This window comes from Sardina pilchardus, chromosome 8, assembly GCF_963854185.1.
Source record: "Sardina pilchardus chromosome 8, fSarPil1.1, whole genome shotgun sequence".
Classification (NCBI taxonomy): Eukaryota; Metazoa; Chordata; class Actinopteri; order Clupeiformes; family Clupeidae; genus Sardina; species Sardina pilchardus.
Window position 1 is genome coordinate 33,581,232 of NC_085001.1, and position 16,026 is coordinate 33,597,257.

Below are 16,026 nucleotides of genomic sequence, written 5' to 3' on the forward strand. Positions count from 1 at the left end.
ACTCGTTAACGTAAGGATATCTCCAGGCTAGAAAATTGATAATATAATAGAATAAAATAGAACAAGTGCCCTAGAGTGGGGGCTAAAGAGTCGCATGCAGCCCCTGCTCTATACCTAAGTAAGAATAGCTACAGTGGGGACAACATGTATTTGATACCATGCTAAAGTTGCCTAAAAAGAGGAATATAAAATCATCATTTGACAATTGATCTTAATGCCTTAATTACAAAAATGAGTAAAAATCAAACCACTAAGGACACCAATTTTCTTTGTGATTGAAGAATGTATCGTAAATAAAAACAAATGATTTGCATTGCGCTCAATGAGCATCAAACAACCTAATAGGCCTACTGGAAAAAGCACCATGCCAATCTCTAGCTATGGTGAAGGGTATGTGATGATGTGGGGCTATATTAATTCCAACGGCCAAGGGAACTTTATCAGGATGCATAATATCCTGGATCCATGAAATAGCTGGCCTTTAAAAATAAAAATCCGCCTGCCCCTTTGTTAACCCTATGTGTTAAATTCCTGTAGGGTTACATAGGGGGTCAAATAATTGCTTCCCCCTAGCATTTAAGGTAGAACATTTATTTATTTACGATACATTCTTCAAATCACAAAGACAATTGGCATCCTTAGCGGTTAGATTTTTACTTTTATTTTTTGAATTAAGGTATTAAGATCAATTGTCAAATGATGATTTTATATTTCTCTTTTAGGCAACTTTAGCATGGTATCAAATACATGTTCTCCCCACTGTTTATAGCAGCTCTATAGTGATTGCAGTCTTTGGGCCCTACTGTATTTTAAAGTGCAACACATTGAACTTTGACCGTGGCGCGCTCAATGGTCTACTTTACCTCAACCAAGAGCAACCTAGCGGTGAGCGCAGCGCAAGTTTTTTTTGTTTGAAAAACAGATATCTATGAGACAGATTGCTCATTTTAATATAACATAATTTGGTATACAAGCCCTTGGTCTCTTCTTTAGTAGTTTTCACAATCTATTTCAGAGAATTTCTCTTGAGTAGGGTGACCAAACGTCCCTGTGTCCCGGTCATCTGACTTTAGATCTTTTTGAATGTTATATAAATATGGAGAGCTGACATGATTTTTCATATCAAATTAATATGGACACATTTTGCCTTAGGGCCCAATGTGTTTTATTTCCTATAAGTGACGTAAAAATATATTTATACTGTATTTTGTCTGAATGGCTCTGGGCTATCCCCCTCATTATACAGTATATGCCTGTTGTTTAAGGAGTAGGAAAAACATCTAGACTGAATCCATGACAAAATGGCATGTGTATCACCATCATGCCACAGGAAACCATACCGCTTGTGCACTTTATGTGGCTTAGCTGAACTGGCCCATTTTAACTTCACCACAACTTCAAAAGTAGTGGTCAACAAATATGGAACATGAAGTAATATAGATGACTATGTCTAAATATAGAGATGCACTGCTGTCAACTCAAGCAAGGTTAGGTAAGAACATGCATTTATAGTATAGGACTGAGCAGATCTACTTGACTGGCACTAGGTAAACATAAAACAGGGCACGGCATGAGTCTCTTATTTCCCCTGTACATGCAAATGCTGTATGGCTGAAAACACGGTCCAGGCCCTTTCCTGTACACAATGCTATATTGTCTCCGGAGTGTACATTGTCTCTCCTTTAGTCACATTTGAGTATATCTCCTCAGTTTATGTCTTACAGTGAGATGTGAGTGTATATTCTCCATTGATTGATAGGCCTGAGTTAAAATGGAAGAAAAACCCTCTTGCCCAGAAAAATAGAGGTCAGCAAAACAGATAAGCAAAACGATTTTCCCCTCGTGATGATATACCAGAGTCATTTATCTTAGCCCAAATGTACATATAAACTAAACATCAATAAATATGTATAAGCCGAAGTCATAAACCACGAAAGGGGCCATTTTAAACAGATGTGCTGGGTCATTTGCTATGAGCATAGGCTGAGCCTCCAAATATCAACACATCTAGATTCCCTTGTTCAGCTGAATTTTATCTCCACCCCAGGGTCATAAAGTTAACTATTGACAAACACTCACATTGACTTCAACTCTAGGCTATCTGTGCCACATTTTTCTTCTGTATGAATATTAGTTTATTGAATAAGTGGCATCTGTTTTCCTCTGCATCACAGTTAGAGAAGGTATTTCTCTGTGACAGGGCCTGCTGATTTATAGGTCTATATGCGCCCAAGAAAAATAGAGCTAAGCAAAAAAATTCCAATACATCCCACACCGAATTTAATTAGGTTTAGAGATGTTACACACTGTGTTTGAACCCTAAAACTGTGACAGCTGGTCCAGCAGATTTCCTTAATACTGTAGTGGAATGAGTTAGAAATGTTGTGTGCGAGCGAACAGCACACATAGCCCAGCATCAGCAGGCCTGATACACATGCTTAGTTCACATTATTTACATGGCTACCAGCCATGCAGCCTGCTGTCAGGGAGGCAGAGGGGCGCGCGTCACAAACCCTGGGGAGGGAGAGTAATGGCCGGCCTGCTGCGTCTAAGTGACTGCACACCCATCTGGGTCAGCTGCAGCACACAGCTTACTACGGTAGGGCTTTATCTTCCATGATAACTCCAACTACACCACTCAGAAATGCTGCACCTGAAACAGGCTGTGGAACACACTTGCTCAGAGTCATTGTGAACAAAGAGTAAACACAGGAGACAGATCTGATGTTGCGTTCCAGCGTGTTGTTGAAGACTTGGTCAAGTGAGGAGAACGTTGAAAGGGAATGTTGGGAATGTTGTATGGGCCTGAAAGCATCGTAGTTGTAAGGGAATACATTAAAAGAACCCCTCTGCTCAAGGTCTGTGTCTAAATTGCAGCCAGGGGTTATATTTCATAGCCTATAACCCCTGATATCACAACAGTGTGGCAATGCCAGCAGGGTGTGTGCTATCACTGTGCAGACTGCTGGTCTTTAGGCTATTTAGATATCAAATCTCTGGACAGAATCCCACACAATAGACCTGCGCGAATTTCTCCTGCCTGGAAGGACTTGTAGTTTGTTGGTGAGATGGAGCTGAAAGGGTGATCTCTGATCTGATGATCAGAGGCAAGTTATTGAAGCCTGCACATCAGCAAATAACTTTAACAGACATGAGCAGCTTCATTTCACTAGTTTGTCCATCAAACCGCTTGATTTTGTATGTTAATAACAATAAGCACGCTTGGTTGGTAGCTGGTCATGGTCCTGGGATGCCTTTAGTGTCAATGAAGTTCACATGCATGTTGTCCGGTAACACATCTCTAATGTTAGAACTAATACTAATGAATAGGGAGGAGGTGGGATGCTCTGATGCACTGAAGAGTGACAGAGTGGCCAGGTAAGGCAAGTTCAAACATTCTAGAATGCAGAGGTGGGATGAATGACAGCTGTCAATACTCCTGTCCCTAGACATTTAAATGGAGGCATAACTTCTAAACTTTGGAGGCATAACTTCTCAACATAAGTTCTCAAACTAATGTTTTCTTTATGTACTTAAAGGTGCAATCAGGGATTTTATACGATTTCAAGTCCATACATTTATTTATTTTTTTGTCATAATTAAGCATTCCTCTCCTCATGACCAGCTAGCTGCCCATTGTTATTACACTGCGGGGGAAAAACGGTCTGTTGGCAGCCCAGGCTCTGAAAACAAAGTGGGGGCAGCCTATCTAAGCTAATACAGTACATTTAAATTTAAACATAAACACAAACATATGCAACCTCCTGCACAATTCCTGACTGCACCTTTAAAGGGGCCGCTTCACGTCATGCCTAACAATGCCCCTTAACTGTTCTAAAATCATTGGGACCTACAGCCTAAAAAAGAAATATTGCCTCTTTAGTCACATACAAAAGAAGGGAGCTAATGTTAATTATTATAAATTCAGCCCGTAGCAACATAAACAGTTTGTCCAGGAGTAAAGGCCTTTGATGTACCAAATAAGAGTTCACTATAAGGCTCTCCTAGCGTATTACACTGCATGTAACCCATACATGTTGTACTGATACCTTTTATGACAGAAAATATTATATACATATCAAAGTTAGGCACAACTTTGATTAGATGTGTACTGTACATTTCCCAAAACAGACCCACTCAAACCAACTTCAAACACTAGCACAACTACTATTCTCAACTGTGACTTTTTTGTGCAATTGAAAGTGTCAGCACGTGTGACATAACAAGTTTCATGTTTCAGAAAATAGCCCAGTGTTTATGCCTATATAAACTGTTGACATCTTGTTAATCTGACTAAAGACATAAATACTTAAATCCACCAAATGTGCCAGGGGTCTTAAATATATGCCAGTAATTCACGTGCTGACTTCCAGCCAGACACAATGACATGTTCCTGGTACTGAAGAAAAACATGATTCATATTAAGTGAGTAGAACAGCTGGTATTAAGTACATAATGCTAGTTAAATACTGAAATTAGGACTGTTTTTTAATGCTATGGGGAATTAATTTGTCTTTCTCTGTTGAAATTGATGGGTTATTTTTCCATTTTCAAGGTAAAGACGAGTCAGCCAGTTTTGCTTCAATTTCTTAACATGAAGATTTATTGCACTTTACATTAAAACTAAAAACTTACTTCAACATATTTGCTTTGTCCTACATAATTTGGCACCTTGTGGGCTGCATGGACTTGCTCTAGGGTGTGAAATCAATTATGTATTTCAACAATTTCCCAGCAGAGATCCCTGTGGAATATACTTTAGTGTTCTTTTGTATGAAAACAAGCCAATTAGGAACATTTCTTATCACTGTTATTGGTTTTTGATCTCCTAAGGCACTACCTGTAGAGCAGTGGTAAGCAGAGGCAGAGGTAAGCTACACGGTGAGGTTTCATTACTTCAACTTTCAGAGACAACACATCTTGTTTTTTGGAAATACCTACAGACACTACTACTAAGTGTGTTTGTGGGGTGATTAGAAGGTTTCTTTTTTTGACAAACTCTTGCAAATGAACTCAGAATTTCCTAGTGTGTGCATGTGTGCACATGGAGTATGTGTTTGTGTATGCAGGTGTGGGTATGTTGGTACCAGGGCCTCACCTGTCTGGGTTCTGTGGGCACACGTGCATCTGCAGTAGTATGCGCTGGGTGAAGGTCTTGAAGCACTGGCCACACTTCCACAGATGCCAGTCGCTGAACTCGGAGCTCAGCTGGCTGGTGGAGGTGGGGCTGGCCAGCACGCGCTGGTTCTTGGAGCCCATCTGGTTGTAGCCGGAGTCAGCTGGGCCTCCCTTGTCCATCAGAGAGAAGCCTCGCGGGCAGGGCGAGTGGGGGAAGACCATGGAGCGCAGCAGGACGCCGGAGGATCCCCCCTTCCCACCCTTACTGAAGGGCTGGAGACTCTCCTGCCGGGACATTGCCTCGATGACAGTGGCTGGGACGTTTACTGTGGTCATGAACAAGAGGAACACACAGACCATAAGGAAGCTGTATAAAGACAAACGGGTGAGCAGATGAATGGTACAACAAGACAAGTACAGATTTGTGCTTTTGGATTAGCCATGGGCCCATGGCATTTCACAGAGGGACATCATTTGTTGCATCGACGTTGGAATCATTTCCTTCAGAGACATTTCCTGCAACTTAAGCTGTTTGTTTTTATGCAAACTCCTGTCACTTCAGCAGTTTCATAGTTTCCTTCTCCTATCCCCCTTTTTTTGTGTACCAAATGGCTAAGCCAAATGTCTTCTGCAATGACATCAATGACGGTAAAACGCAATCATCACTGCTTTGCAAACCAGCGCACAAAACACTTCTCTTTTGAGCAAAACCATGTGTGTCCTTAACAGTAGTTTCTAATGAAAACTCAACATGGAGGAAGTCCCCACCATGACAAGCCATCCTTAAGAAAACCACACTCCACATTCCAGCTATCGCAACATGCTGTGTACACAAACACAGCACCGCTACACGGTAATGTGATACATGTGGGATGAAGACTGTGGCATCCTTATTCAATAAAGTCTGTTCATCTAATGCAATAAAACTGAAATCAGCCTTTTTTTCAGAACTTAGTTTCTATGTAAGATCTTTGATCACTGGTAAATTTCAACTGGAATATGTGTGATTAAAGCTAACTTTTGAAAATGTGCATGGATAGGACTTGGAACTTTGCATGGGAGGAGTGCATTCAGTTCCCATTGACATTTTTTCCAACATATTAAGATTTATTGAAATGTCACTTAAAATGTATGTTAGTGTACGATAGTGGAAAAAGTAAGCAATCTTTTCATTAGCAGAACAAAAGACTCCCTCTACTCAGTTTTGTGATGAACAGAAGATGATTCTTTTTATATTATTGCTGTAAACGTAATATCCTAAATAATGTCACCACAACCCAAACACCTTATACAGCACCCAGCACAATGCCAAGATGAATACAAAATAAAACGGTTCTTGCTCTGGTATCACAAGCTAGAATTTACCATTGTCAACAAAATGTTTTAGAAACATTATTTTTTCCAAAAAGTATAAAGGCAATTCTAGAGCAAACAAAACTTAGATTGCTTTTAAATCCACCAATGAACTACAGTATACACAGAAACAATCCTCCTCCATTTTCAGATAGTTAAAATATGTACCTGGTGGTCAGAAGTGCAACACTCAATGTAAGACATAGAAAGTTACTGTACATTCTTTCATTCAGCACAGTAAAAATACATGCCCAAATTCATTTATATTCTCCATTACAAGAATCTTTGGGCCCTGACATTGCCACACATTGCCCATCACTATACAAAGCCTGCCTGTAATCTTATTTTGATAATTGAACTTGGCAATTGTCTTAGGTGCCCTCAAGGCAGACTGTCAACTTGTTTAGGTCTGTCATCTTTGTTTCAAACCACACACACCGATGTCTAATCTCACCCGTCTCCAAATTAACGAAATTGATAGTGTAATCTGGAAATTGGTAGTCACAAATATCAATTTGATAATAACAATCAGGTAGGCTAGCTTGAAGTTTGTTTGTCATAGTGGATTGAACTATATACTGGGTTGTTGTCGATTATTCCACAACGACAATTTAAGAATTTCATATTTAAGACCTCAAGACCTACACATCACAAGGGCACTAATCATCTCATGATCAGTGTCTGGTGGTATGATTGGCTCCGAGGACAAGTATTAAATGACACACCTTCAAGTATACCCTTTCACTTCAAGTACCTTTTCAGTTGAACAAAGCACCATGCACCGCACACCTTGTGCTTTCAGAATAGGCATCATTGAGCTCAATGTATAGCAGTATTTGTTACAGTTGCTTGCAGTAAAGAGTATCAGGCTATGTTTACATGTTGCTTACAGTAAAGAGTATTAGGCTATGTTTACATGTTGATTACAGTAAAGAGTATCAGGCCATGTTTACATGTTGATTACAGTAAAGAGTATTATGTCATGTTTACATGTTGCTTACAGTAAAGAGTATCAGGCCATGTTTACATGTTGCTAACAGTAAAGAGTATCAGGCCATGTTTACATGTTGCTAACAGTAAAGAGTATCAGGCCATGTTTACATGTTGCTAACAGTAAAGAGTATCAGGCCATGTTTACATGTTGCTTACAGTAAAGAGTATTATGTCATGTTTACATGTTGCTTATAGTAAAGAGTATCCATGTTTACATGTTGATTACAGTAAAGAGTATCAGGCCATGTTTACATGTTGCTACAGTAAAGAGTATCAGGCCATGTTTACATGTTGCTAGGAGGGGCACTGCATAGTTCAGGTATAAAAGCCTGTGCCTTCTTGACCGTGGTCCACTCAAATGAAGCCATTTGTGTTTGTGATTATGTTTATACGCGCTGTCACCGGCCACTCCAGCATGAGTTTTATGGCTCTGTTCTGCCCTCATTGTTTGCCACGTTCTTCATGCACAGCATTATGTCCTCAGGATAATAGCGCACGCTCAGGGAAAACAGTTTACATGGAGTGGCAGTCGTCTAAACAAAAGTGCAACCAGACTAAAGTCATAAAATGTCCAATGTGTAAACAGAGAATTGTCAAATGTTGTCAGTTGTCCAGGAGCTCCTTCTGGTAAGTGAGCACAGAGGAGCCCTGTGTGAGCTGTGAGAGGACATGAATGATGACTTCAGGCCAAAAGATGAGTTAGTGATAAAACAGGCAGACTGGTACACAAAGCAATGGTATATAGAAAACACAATGCTGCATGTCCTAAAAAGGAGTGAGTTAAGTACCCACATTAGTGTATGTTTTTATTATGTTCCTGTGTATAATTAATATGATATATATTAAATTTGCCGCAATTTACAGTATGGCCATTTCATCCTTTACTTTCTTTAAATGTCCACAGTGGCTTGGACTGTTGGTTCCATTTCAAAACACAGATGTCACAACATTAACTTTTAATTTTCAGATGCTGGCTATTTGGTCTATTTAATATCTCTAAACCTGTGTTAAACACAAGGGAATAATATGTTATGGCAATTATACCACTGTATAATGTATCAATCAATCCTAAATAATGTGATAATTAGCTTTTTCTGTTTGCTTTTAGAATAATCGAATCATCCATGAATGGATATACACTTTTCCTGTCCATTAAAACACTTTTACCACATGGTGCTATAATAGCTATGTTATTGCAGCCGGCCAGTGTTGCTTATCACAGCCCTGCTATCCCTGTCCCTGCCCAGCTGGTGAAGCTGGACTGAAGATGGCACGTTTTCAACACACAGCCATGCCCTTGCCAACCCAGCAGTGGACCCTGAACATGAAAACTGATTGTATTTATTCTACAATTTGGAAAATGTGTGCAGGGATCACAGTGGTGAAGCGTCAATGTGATTTTCTGGCCACCGCTTAAATAACAACAGCAGATTTATGTCCTTGAACTCTATGCCCTTTGAGGAAATTACAAAAAATGAAATATTCACATATTTTCTGTGCTTTCTTGCGCTCATTTTCATCCAGCCAATGCCATTCTGGGTTTTTTAAAAGCGCTGTGATTTTCAAAGAGTGTAATTACTCTGAAAATCCCTCTAGTCCTCAACAATCACTGATGTTGTTATGAAGTCTTTCAAACCCCACCAGCACAGACCTGTTTTGGGCTATTTAATCTACGACAATCCAAATACCAAAACTGTCTGTAACTGCTGTCCATTAGCTTATATCAAGATAACCTTGTAAAATCTGCACGATTAAAATTAAAAAAAGAAAATCATTAAACATAACATATTTTACTGTGATATACCTGCTTTGTGTCACCCAATTAAAGTTCTGGATGGAGTAGAATGGAGATAAACAACTGTGTGGAGTGAACAATGTAAGCAGATGCAAGGTTAAGAGAATATTAGCCTCATCTGGCAGCATATCTCCACAGATGTTAGATCAGATAACAGGAGAACATGTCTTCAAAAAACTTGTATCAAAGCCCTTTGCCAAAGAGAAAGATCCAAGTTTTCAGGATGACTGATGACTCACTGATAACCCCTTCTCAAGATTTGTGGACTGAGGCTATTTTTGGCATGACAACTACCAGCACTAAACCAACATTTTCACAAAATCGGTTGGCCTCTCTAATTCCATGGCATCTGTGAATTACTCTGTGAAAGTATTTCATGTCTGATGTTCAGTATCACGCATTTTAGAGCCACAATTATTTAAAAAATAAATAAATAAATAAATCTGAACCAAACAACACATGCAACCCTGCAATGAAATAAACAACCGTTTCCATTATCATCATGATCACCAAAAGGGAAGATCAGCACACAGACGGGAGTGCCAGAGAAGAGGAGATGAGATGACAGAATGGAGAGGCAGACAGACAACAGAAGGAGGAGGAAAAAGGATGGAGCGTGAAGGAGAAAAGAAAAGAGGCCCAAGAAAGAAAAGAGGAGGCCAGAGGAAGAGCGAGAGCGGCTTACGGTTCTCGTCCTGTGCGATGCACTGGAGGGGGATGCCAAAGAAGGAGGTGTAGCTGTCGTTGTACCACACCAGCAGCTCCGTCCCTCGAGGGATGTCCATGCAGGCTTGATAGAAAATACACGACCTGCAAGAGAGGGGAAGAAAGCTTTCTGTTCACTTCTTTTCTTCACATGTTTCCATGACCTGACAGGACTGCAGGAGAAATACTGTAGCCTCTCTATGACATTGCCTGGCACACAATCCAGAGGCTTGTTAACAGTCAATACTTCAACATTAATAATAAAAAGAAGAATGCTACACATCACTGAGATTATGTCACTTGTTCAAAATGCCTCTATCCTCTTAATTTGGAAGAAGGGCGACATTTTTCCTTTCAGCAGAGGCACTGTGCTAAAAACCATGAGCAATGGCGAGGCACTTGGCGAGGGTGGAAGTGTGTCACATTGATGCAACACTTATTTAATGAAGCACTCGCAAAATAAATGACTTCTTGCACGTCTGTGGCACAGTGGGAGGGTTGTTTTGTCACCACAAAGTGACCCCTGGCAGTGATAACGCAGAAATCAATAGGAGTCTGTGGAATCTCAATATTTTACTCTGTGGTGGCGATAAGTAAATTCTTCTTTGAACCTTCCTTTTTTTCCTTGTCATCCTGCGGTTGCCAGATTTGTGGCATAAATATACATAGTCATGTATTTAGGAGCATGTCTGCATTGCAAGTTAAAAGGGAAAAATGTCCATAAACGTTTCAGAAAAGCGCTCCTTCTGCGTCAACAGAGCTGCTGAGGTCTGTGAATTTTATTAATTCTTTCCACCACGACATAAAAATAAAACAAGGACGAGCCCATAAATCACAGCCATCTCATAACCTGAGAAAAACAGGACCAGAGCGTGGGCTTCATCCCCCTGCAAGCGCATGTCTCTCAGTTTGGCCTCACTTAACATAAACACTGCAGCGCACAAATAAATGGACTTGCACTAAATGACTCAGTTGGCTGCTGAAAGAAGGGCTGTTTTCTGAGCGATGGGTGGTCCCACACACTTTCGTCGGAGGGGCGAGAGACTGTAAATGTACACGCCGGCTTACAAGCCTGCCGTCACTTTCAAAACTCGCACAAATCTCCACTCGGGCCAGGCACATCAAAGCCGTGGCTAGGGCAGCCGTTTTTTTTCCTCTCTTCTTCTCCTTCCTCCTCCTCCTCCTCCACCTCCTCCTCGTCCTCTCCTTGTTGGATACGATTTCCCATGTTGACATGTATTTAGTATTGTGGTTGGATGAGTCCTAAAGCCAACGGTGGGGCGTCCTGAAGAACACAGAGCACAGCACATGCCAGCGCCTCGTACCGTCGGAGCAAAACAAAACAGCCGTGCGAGGGTCCATCAATCACGGGGTGGCTTTGAAGAAGAACTCCACTCAAGATATTTCAAATAATAACATATGGAACTCAAAACAGCTGAGTGGGAGGGCAAACAGACAGACAGGAAGAAAAGAGAAAGAACAAGAGAAAAAGGATGGAGGACAGAGAGGAACAGCAAGAACCAATACAGAGTCAGACATCACCTAGAGCTCCAAGCCAATGTGCTTGGTTTGTTTGGTGTGAAAAATATTTGCATAACTGTACTGTGTAACTTCAATCACACAGCCAATGAGGGAAAATACATACATGCATAATATATCCCATTAGTGTAAAACACTATTTGAATATGAAAATGTATTTAATCAGATGTCAGATGAATCAGATTTAATGTTTAGTGTGTTAGTCTGTGCACTAACTGTAATGCCCTTGGTATAAGCTTTGGTTGTTTTGGGCAGTGATGTGTGTGGTGTGTGTGTGTGTGTGTGTGTGTGTGTGTGTGTGTGTGTGTGTGTGTGTGTGTGTGCGTGCACGTGCGCATGCGTGAGCAGGAGAGAGAGCAGGTACATATAACTGTGCGTGACTGGTAAGGGATGTGTGTTTCTTCATGGCTATGTCAATAATAAATACTACACTAGCATATGCTAGTCCTCTACCATGCGCAGCGTAGGGGTGTGTGTGCACATTACCTGTACTGAACCACCATCATATTCTGCTCCCCACAGTGCCTGGCACAGCGAATATACCGCATCCAACTGGACTTGCTTGGCTCATTGCCATCAATAAAGTGCTGTAGTGTCCCCTCCTGGTCATAGATCTATATAAACAAACACACACACACACACACACACACACACACACACAAACAAGACATTGTGTTAGGGTTCACTGTTGCAGTAAAAACATAAAATACCCCATTGAGTTGAACAGGCCTGTGGATCTGAGCGACAGCCAACTGGAAATATTTAATATAGTCTTGGCATATTCAGTCACTCCTCCTCCAACAGTGCATGATAAGGATAACCAGCTCTGGGTGATGCACCACAAGTGCAGCAACCACCCATCCACACACACACACACACACACACATAAATAAAATGTTTTCTGCCTTATTTAGAGGAGACAAGGGCACTGACACACTTATGTTCTGTCTTTTTTTACTGATTTTCAAGGGGCGTGAGAAAGTCTATTTAACTCAATTCATACTGGCATGAGTGGCATCCTGAGGACTTGATTTCATTTCACCTCTTGCTCTAGTTTATTTCTCTCAGTGGCTCTTCATAGAGGTTTGAGTGAGTAATTCCATCGTGTTCATTTTGTTTGGCAGAGAGCTGTGTAAAGCTTCACTAACAGATACTACTGATTCTGCTAACAGACTAAGATAAACTTTACATTTCATTCTTTCTCTAACTTTCAAGCTTTCAATAAAATGGTCCTTATTGTTTAGGAGAGTGAGGTATGTGAATATATAATAATAATTTCTATGTGCATCTGTTCTGCTCTGTTTGTACAAATATAGTGCAAATATCGATTTTTTTTCTGTCATCAGAATGCAAACACTGTGCCTTGCCATATTGCGTAGAATTAACAGAAATGTATTGCACAGTTTGAACAGTTTTTATGTGTGGTCTATTCATGTTTTAGGGTGCATGTAACATTGGAAACAAGCGGCCATTTCTAACATCGGGGCCTTAGTGTACATGTACATGTAGGGGATTCTGACAACTGCAGAGCACTATTGTAAGTGTGTGGTTCCGTAAATTCGTTTTGTCTCTGTGTGTGAGTGTGTGTGTGTGTCTCTGTGTGTGTGTGTGTGTGTGTGTATTTATCAGTATTACAGATCGCTCTGTTTGTAGCCTGTGTGTATGAATCACGAGAGCTGTCAGTTGAGGCCTGGGCAGAATGGATGGGGTTCCAGGACCTCAACTGACCCTGGTGACCCCACAGAATCTCCCACATCCAGTTTGTCTGCTCTGATTCCCCTCCTGGATCCTCCCCACTCCACACTCTGCCTCCACCAGCTCTGACAGCATGATAGAGCACACAGACGCTCGCTACACACACACACACACACACACACACACACAAGTGCACCAGCGCACACACACAAGTGTATACACATACACACAGGGACACACAAGAGCGGACAAAAACAGATGCACGGATACACTCCATACATGGACTCGTACACACACACAAAAACAATCACAAACACATATATTACACTTGCATTTGGGCACACACACACAGATTCATACACAGACACAGACACACACACACACACATTTTCAGTAGATGGTCAAGCTCTTCCTCTATTAGAATAGCTATGACAAGACCAGGACAGACTTTACACACAACACAACCTGTGTACCTGTATTAATTTCAGACCGTTCCAATTAAAGTAATTCTGTCATTCTGTAACACCAGTTATAGAATTCAACCACTGTTTGTGTACACCAATGAGGAACATCACTGAAGTATTTCTATGTCCTGGCACAAACTCCCAATACCCAACACAAGCACCTGCACTAGAGGCCAATGGTGGAGATGCATGTGGCGATGCTGTGCTGTGATCTGTTGTGATCAGAGGCTGAGCGGCTGAACCCTTCCACTCCTCACTCTCCCTGAGGGAGAAATGGGCAGACTGGAAAAACTCCTGACAGACCATTCATCCCCCTGCTCCCCCCCACCCCATGGTGCTCACGCCTGACCTGTCAAAACCCTCTGGCACCTCCTCTTCCCACAAGTCCGCAAACAGATGGTCAGACCTCCAGCCTTATCGTCCAACATCAGGGACAGATACATCATTGATTCTCTTCCCAGGCCGGCAACCACCCTCACTCATCCGGCCAGGGACAAATCTGGGCTTTCTCCTCATCATGTTTCTAGCCGCTCTAATTGAAGAGCGCTGCAGTAAGAGCATGTCCCCCTCACTCTAGCCCAGGAGCACATCTACTCCACCTCTTCTCCTTCCACGTCAGAGACAGCTCCATCCATCTCTGGCCCTCTCTCACTCCAGACCAGGCACAGCTCTCCGTGTGGACTCTCATTTCAGCCCTCAATCAGGGATCCAGTTGCTCCCACAGTCATCAGCCATGGCACAGCTACATCCCTGTGCTCTTAACTGACTCTAAGATATGATATAGGCCTCTATGGGACACTACAGAGGTCCAGCAGAGAGGAGAGTGACCATCCCTCCATATTCAAAGAAGGCATCAGAAATAAAAGGAGCCTAGCCATGTACTGCATACAAGTCTGTGTGTATTTCCTTTGTCCTCAACACACGCCTGTGCTAAAATGACATCACTGTTTACATACATCCAGTATACTCTCATCTCATGTCTGCGTCCTGCTCTATTCCATTCAAATGTTTCACTGAGAGGCAACATAATTCACTTGTGAATAAATCACCTTCATCTGGGATTCATTTACATCAGCTACATACTGGGGCCTGTGCCAGGCTGCTGCATTCAAACACACACTAACAGCCCAGCACAGGACTGGGGCATGGGAACCCACAGGCTTGGGAGTGATTACTATTTTCAGCCATAGACTCTTAGAATATATTCCAAATGAAATATTCTGCATGCTCCAACAACTTCTAAAACATGTCGACAAGAACAGGAAAAACAACCAATGATGATTCCATGTTTAGTTTGCAAATAGACAAGCATATGGAGGAGCTGTGTTTTTCAGGAGGTAGAGAGAGGTAATATAAAGTGTACCCCTGTGGAAAACACACTTTGATTGATGGCTATCGCTGTGGCTTAATGCACTGAGTAGGGCAGGTTAGTTGCAGCCCTAAGTAAGAATTACAGTAAACACCCAATAAAAGTGATTTACACCCACGTGAGCCCCCCCTGGTCTCCGACAGCTGTCCAGCTGGGCCAGCACTGGAGTGGCTCCTACCCACACAGAGAAGGACTCTGCACATTGATCCCATTCACTCTCATTCAAGTGAACATGTCCAATTGAGTTGCATGGGTATAAAATAGCAATAGATTCTTCTCTCATCTAACTGGATAGAGTGAACTGAATCTGCGTTATGAACCTTTGACACTGGGGAAGTAGAGGGCTCAGCTAATGATGGTTTAGGGGGTTTATCAGACCAACAGTGACAAGTGGTGAGTGATTGTTCTGAAAAGAAGCGTATTCACAGTGGTGCATGGGAGTGGAGATGTTCTGTAGCACTGTGGTTGGGCTCAAATCCCAAATGAAAAAGGGCACTAATCAAAGTCCACTTGGTGTGACTGGACAACAATTGAGGAATTATGGTCACTAAAAGTAGCTAGACTAGACCACGGAATATAACCTGGAACTGCAACAATGCTCCCAACTAGCTTCAGCGAGCAATCAGATACAGCCTTGCCTAAACAATCTGCAATTATAATGAAGAAATCTTCAACAGCTCTAGACAGTATTCTATTTATTCAAGAGACAAAATAATGTGGGGTGCCAGATGACGGCCATGATGGATGTGTCTCTGCGGTGCCCTCTGATTTAGCGCAGCCACTCCTGCTTATTCATGTCCAGTCATATACATGACCTTGAGCCATCTCACCATGCTAAACAACCGCCCCCCCCCCCCCCACACACACACACAAATAATGACATCTCACTTTATGGAGGAGGCCCTGTTTATTAGTGAGGCGAACCCTGTCAATAGCATTGCTGAAATCTGTCTATAGCTCACTGCGCCAATCAATTTTGTAAATGATTGCAATAA

General features: G+C 41.8%; 1 protein-coding gene across 1 annotated transcript in view; it reads right to left on the reverse strand.

Annotated features, from left to right (window-relative positions):
- The window catches only part of prdm6 (PR domain containing 6), a 33,611-nt gene that overhangs the window by 4,779 nt on the left and 12,806 nt on the right, over nucleotides 1-16,026 (reverse strand). The window contains exons 4-6 of the mRNA XM_062543701.1: nucleotides 11,990-12,117; nucleotides 9,945-10,069; nucleotides 5,099-5,444 (exon numbers count right to left, since the gene is read on the reverse strand). Of these exons, the coding sequence (XP_062399685.1) occupies nucleotides 5,099-5,444; nucleotides 9,945-10,069; nucleotides 11,990-12,117 (599 nt within the window). The remainder of the gene's footprint in view (nucleotides 1-5,098; nucleotides 5,445-9,944; nucleotides 10,070-11,989; nucleotides 12,118-16,026) is intronic.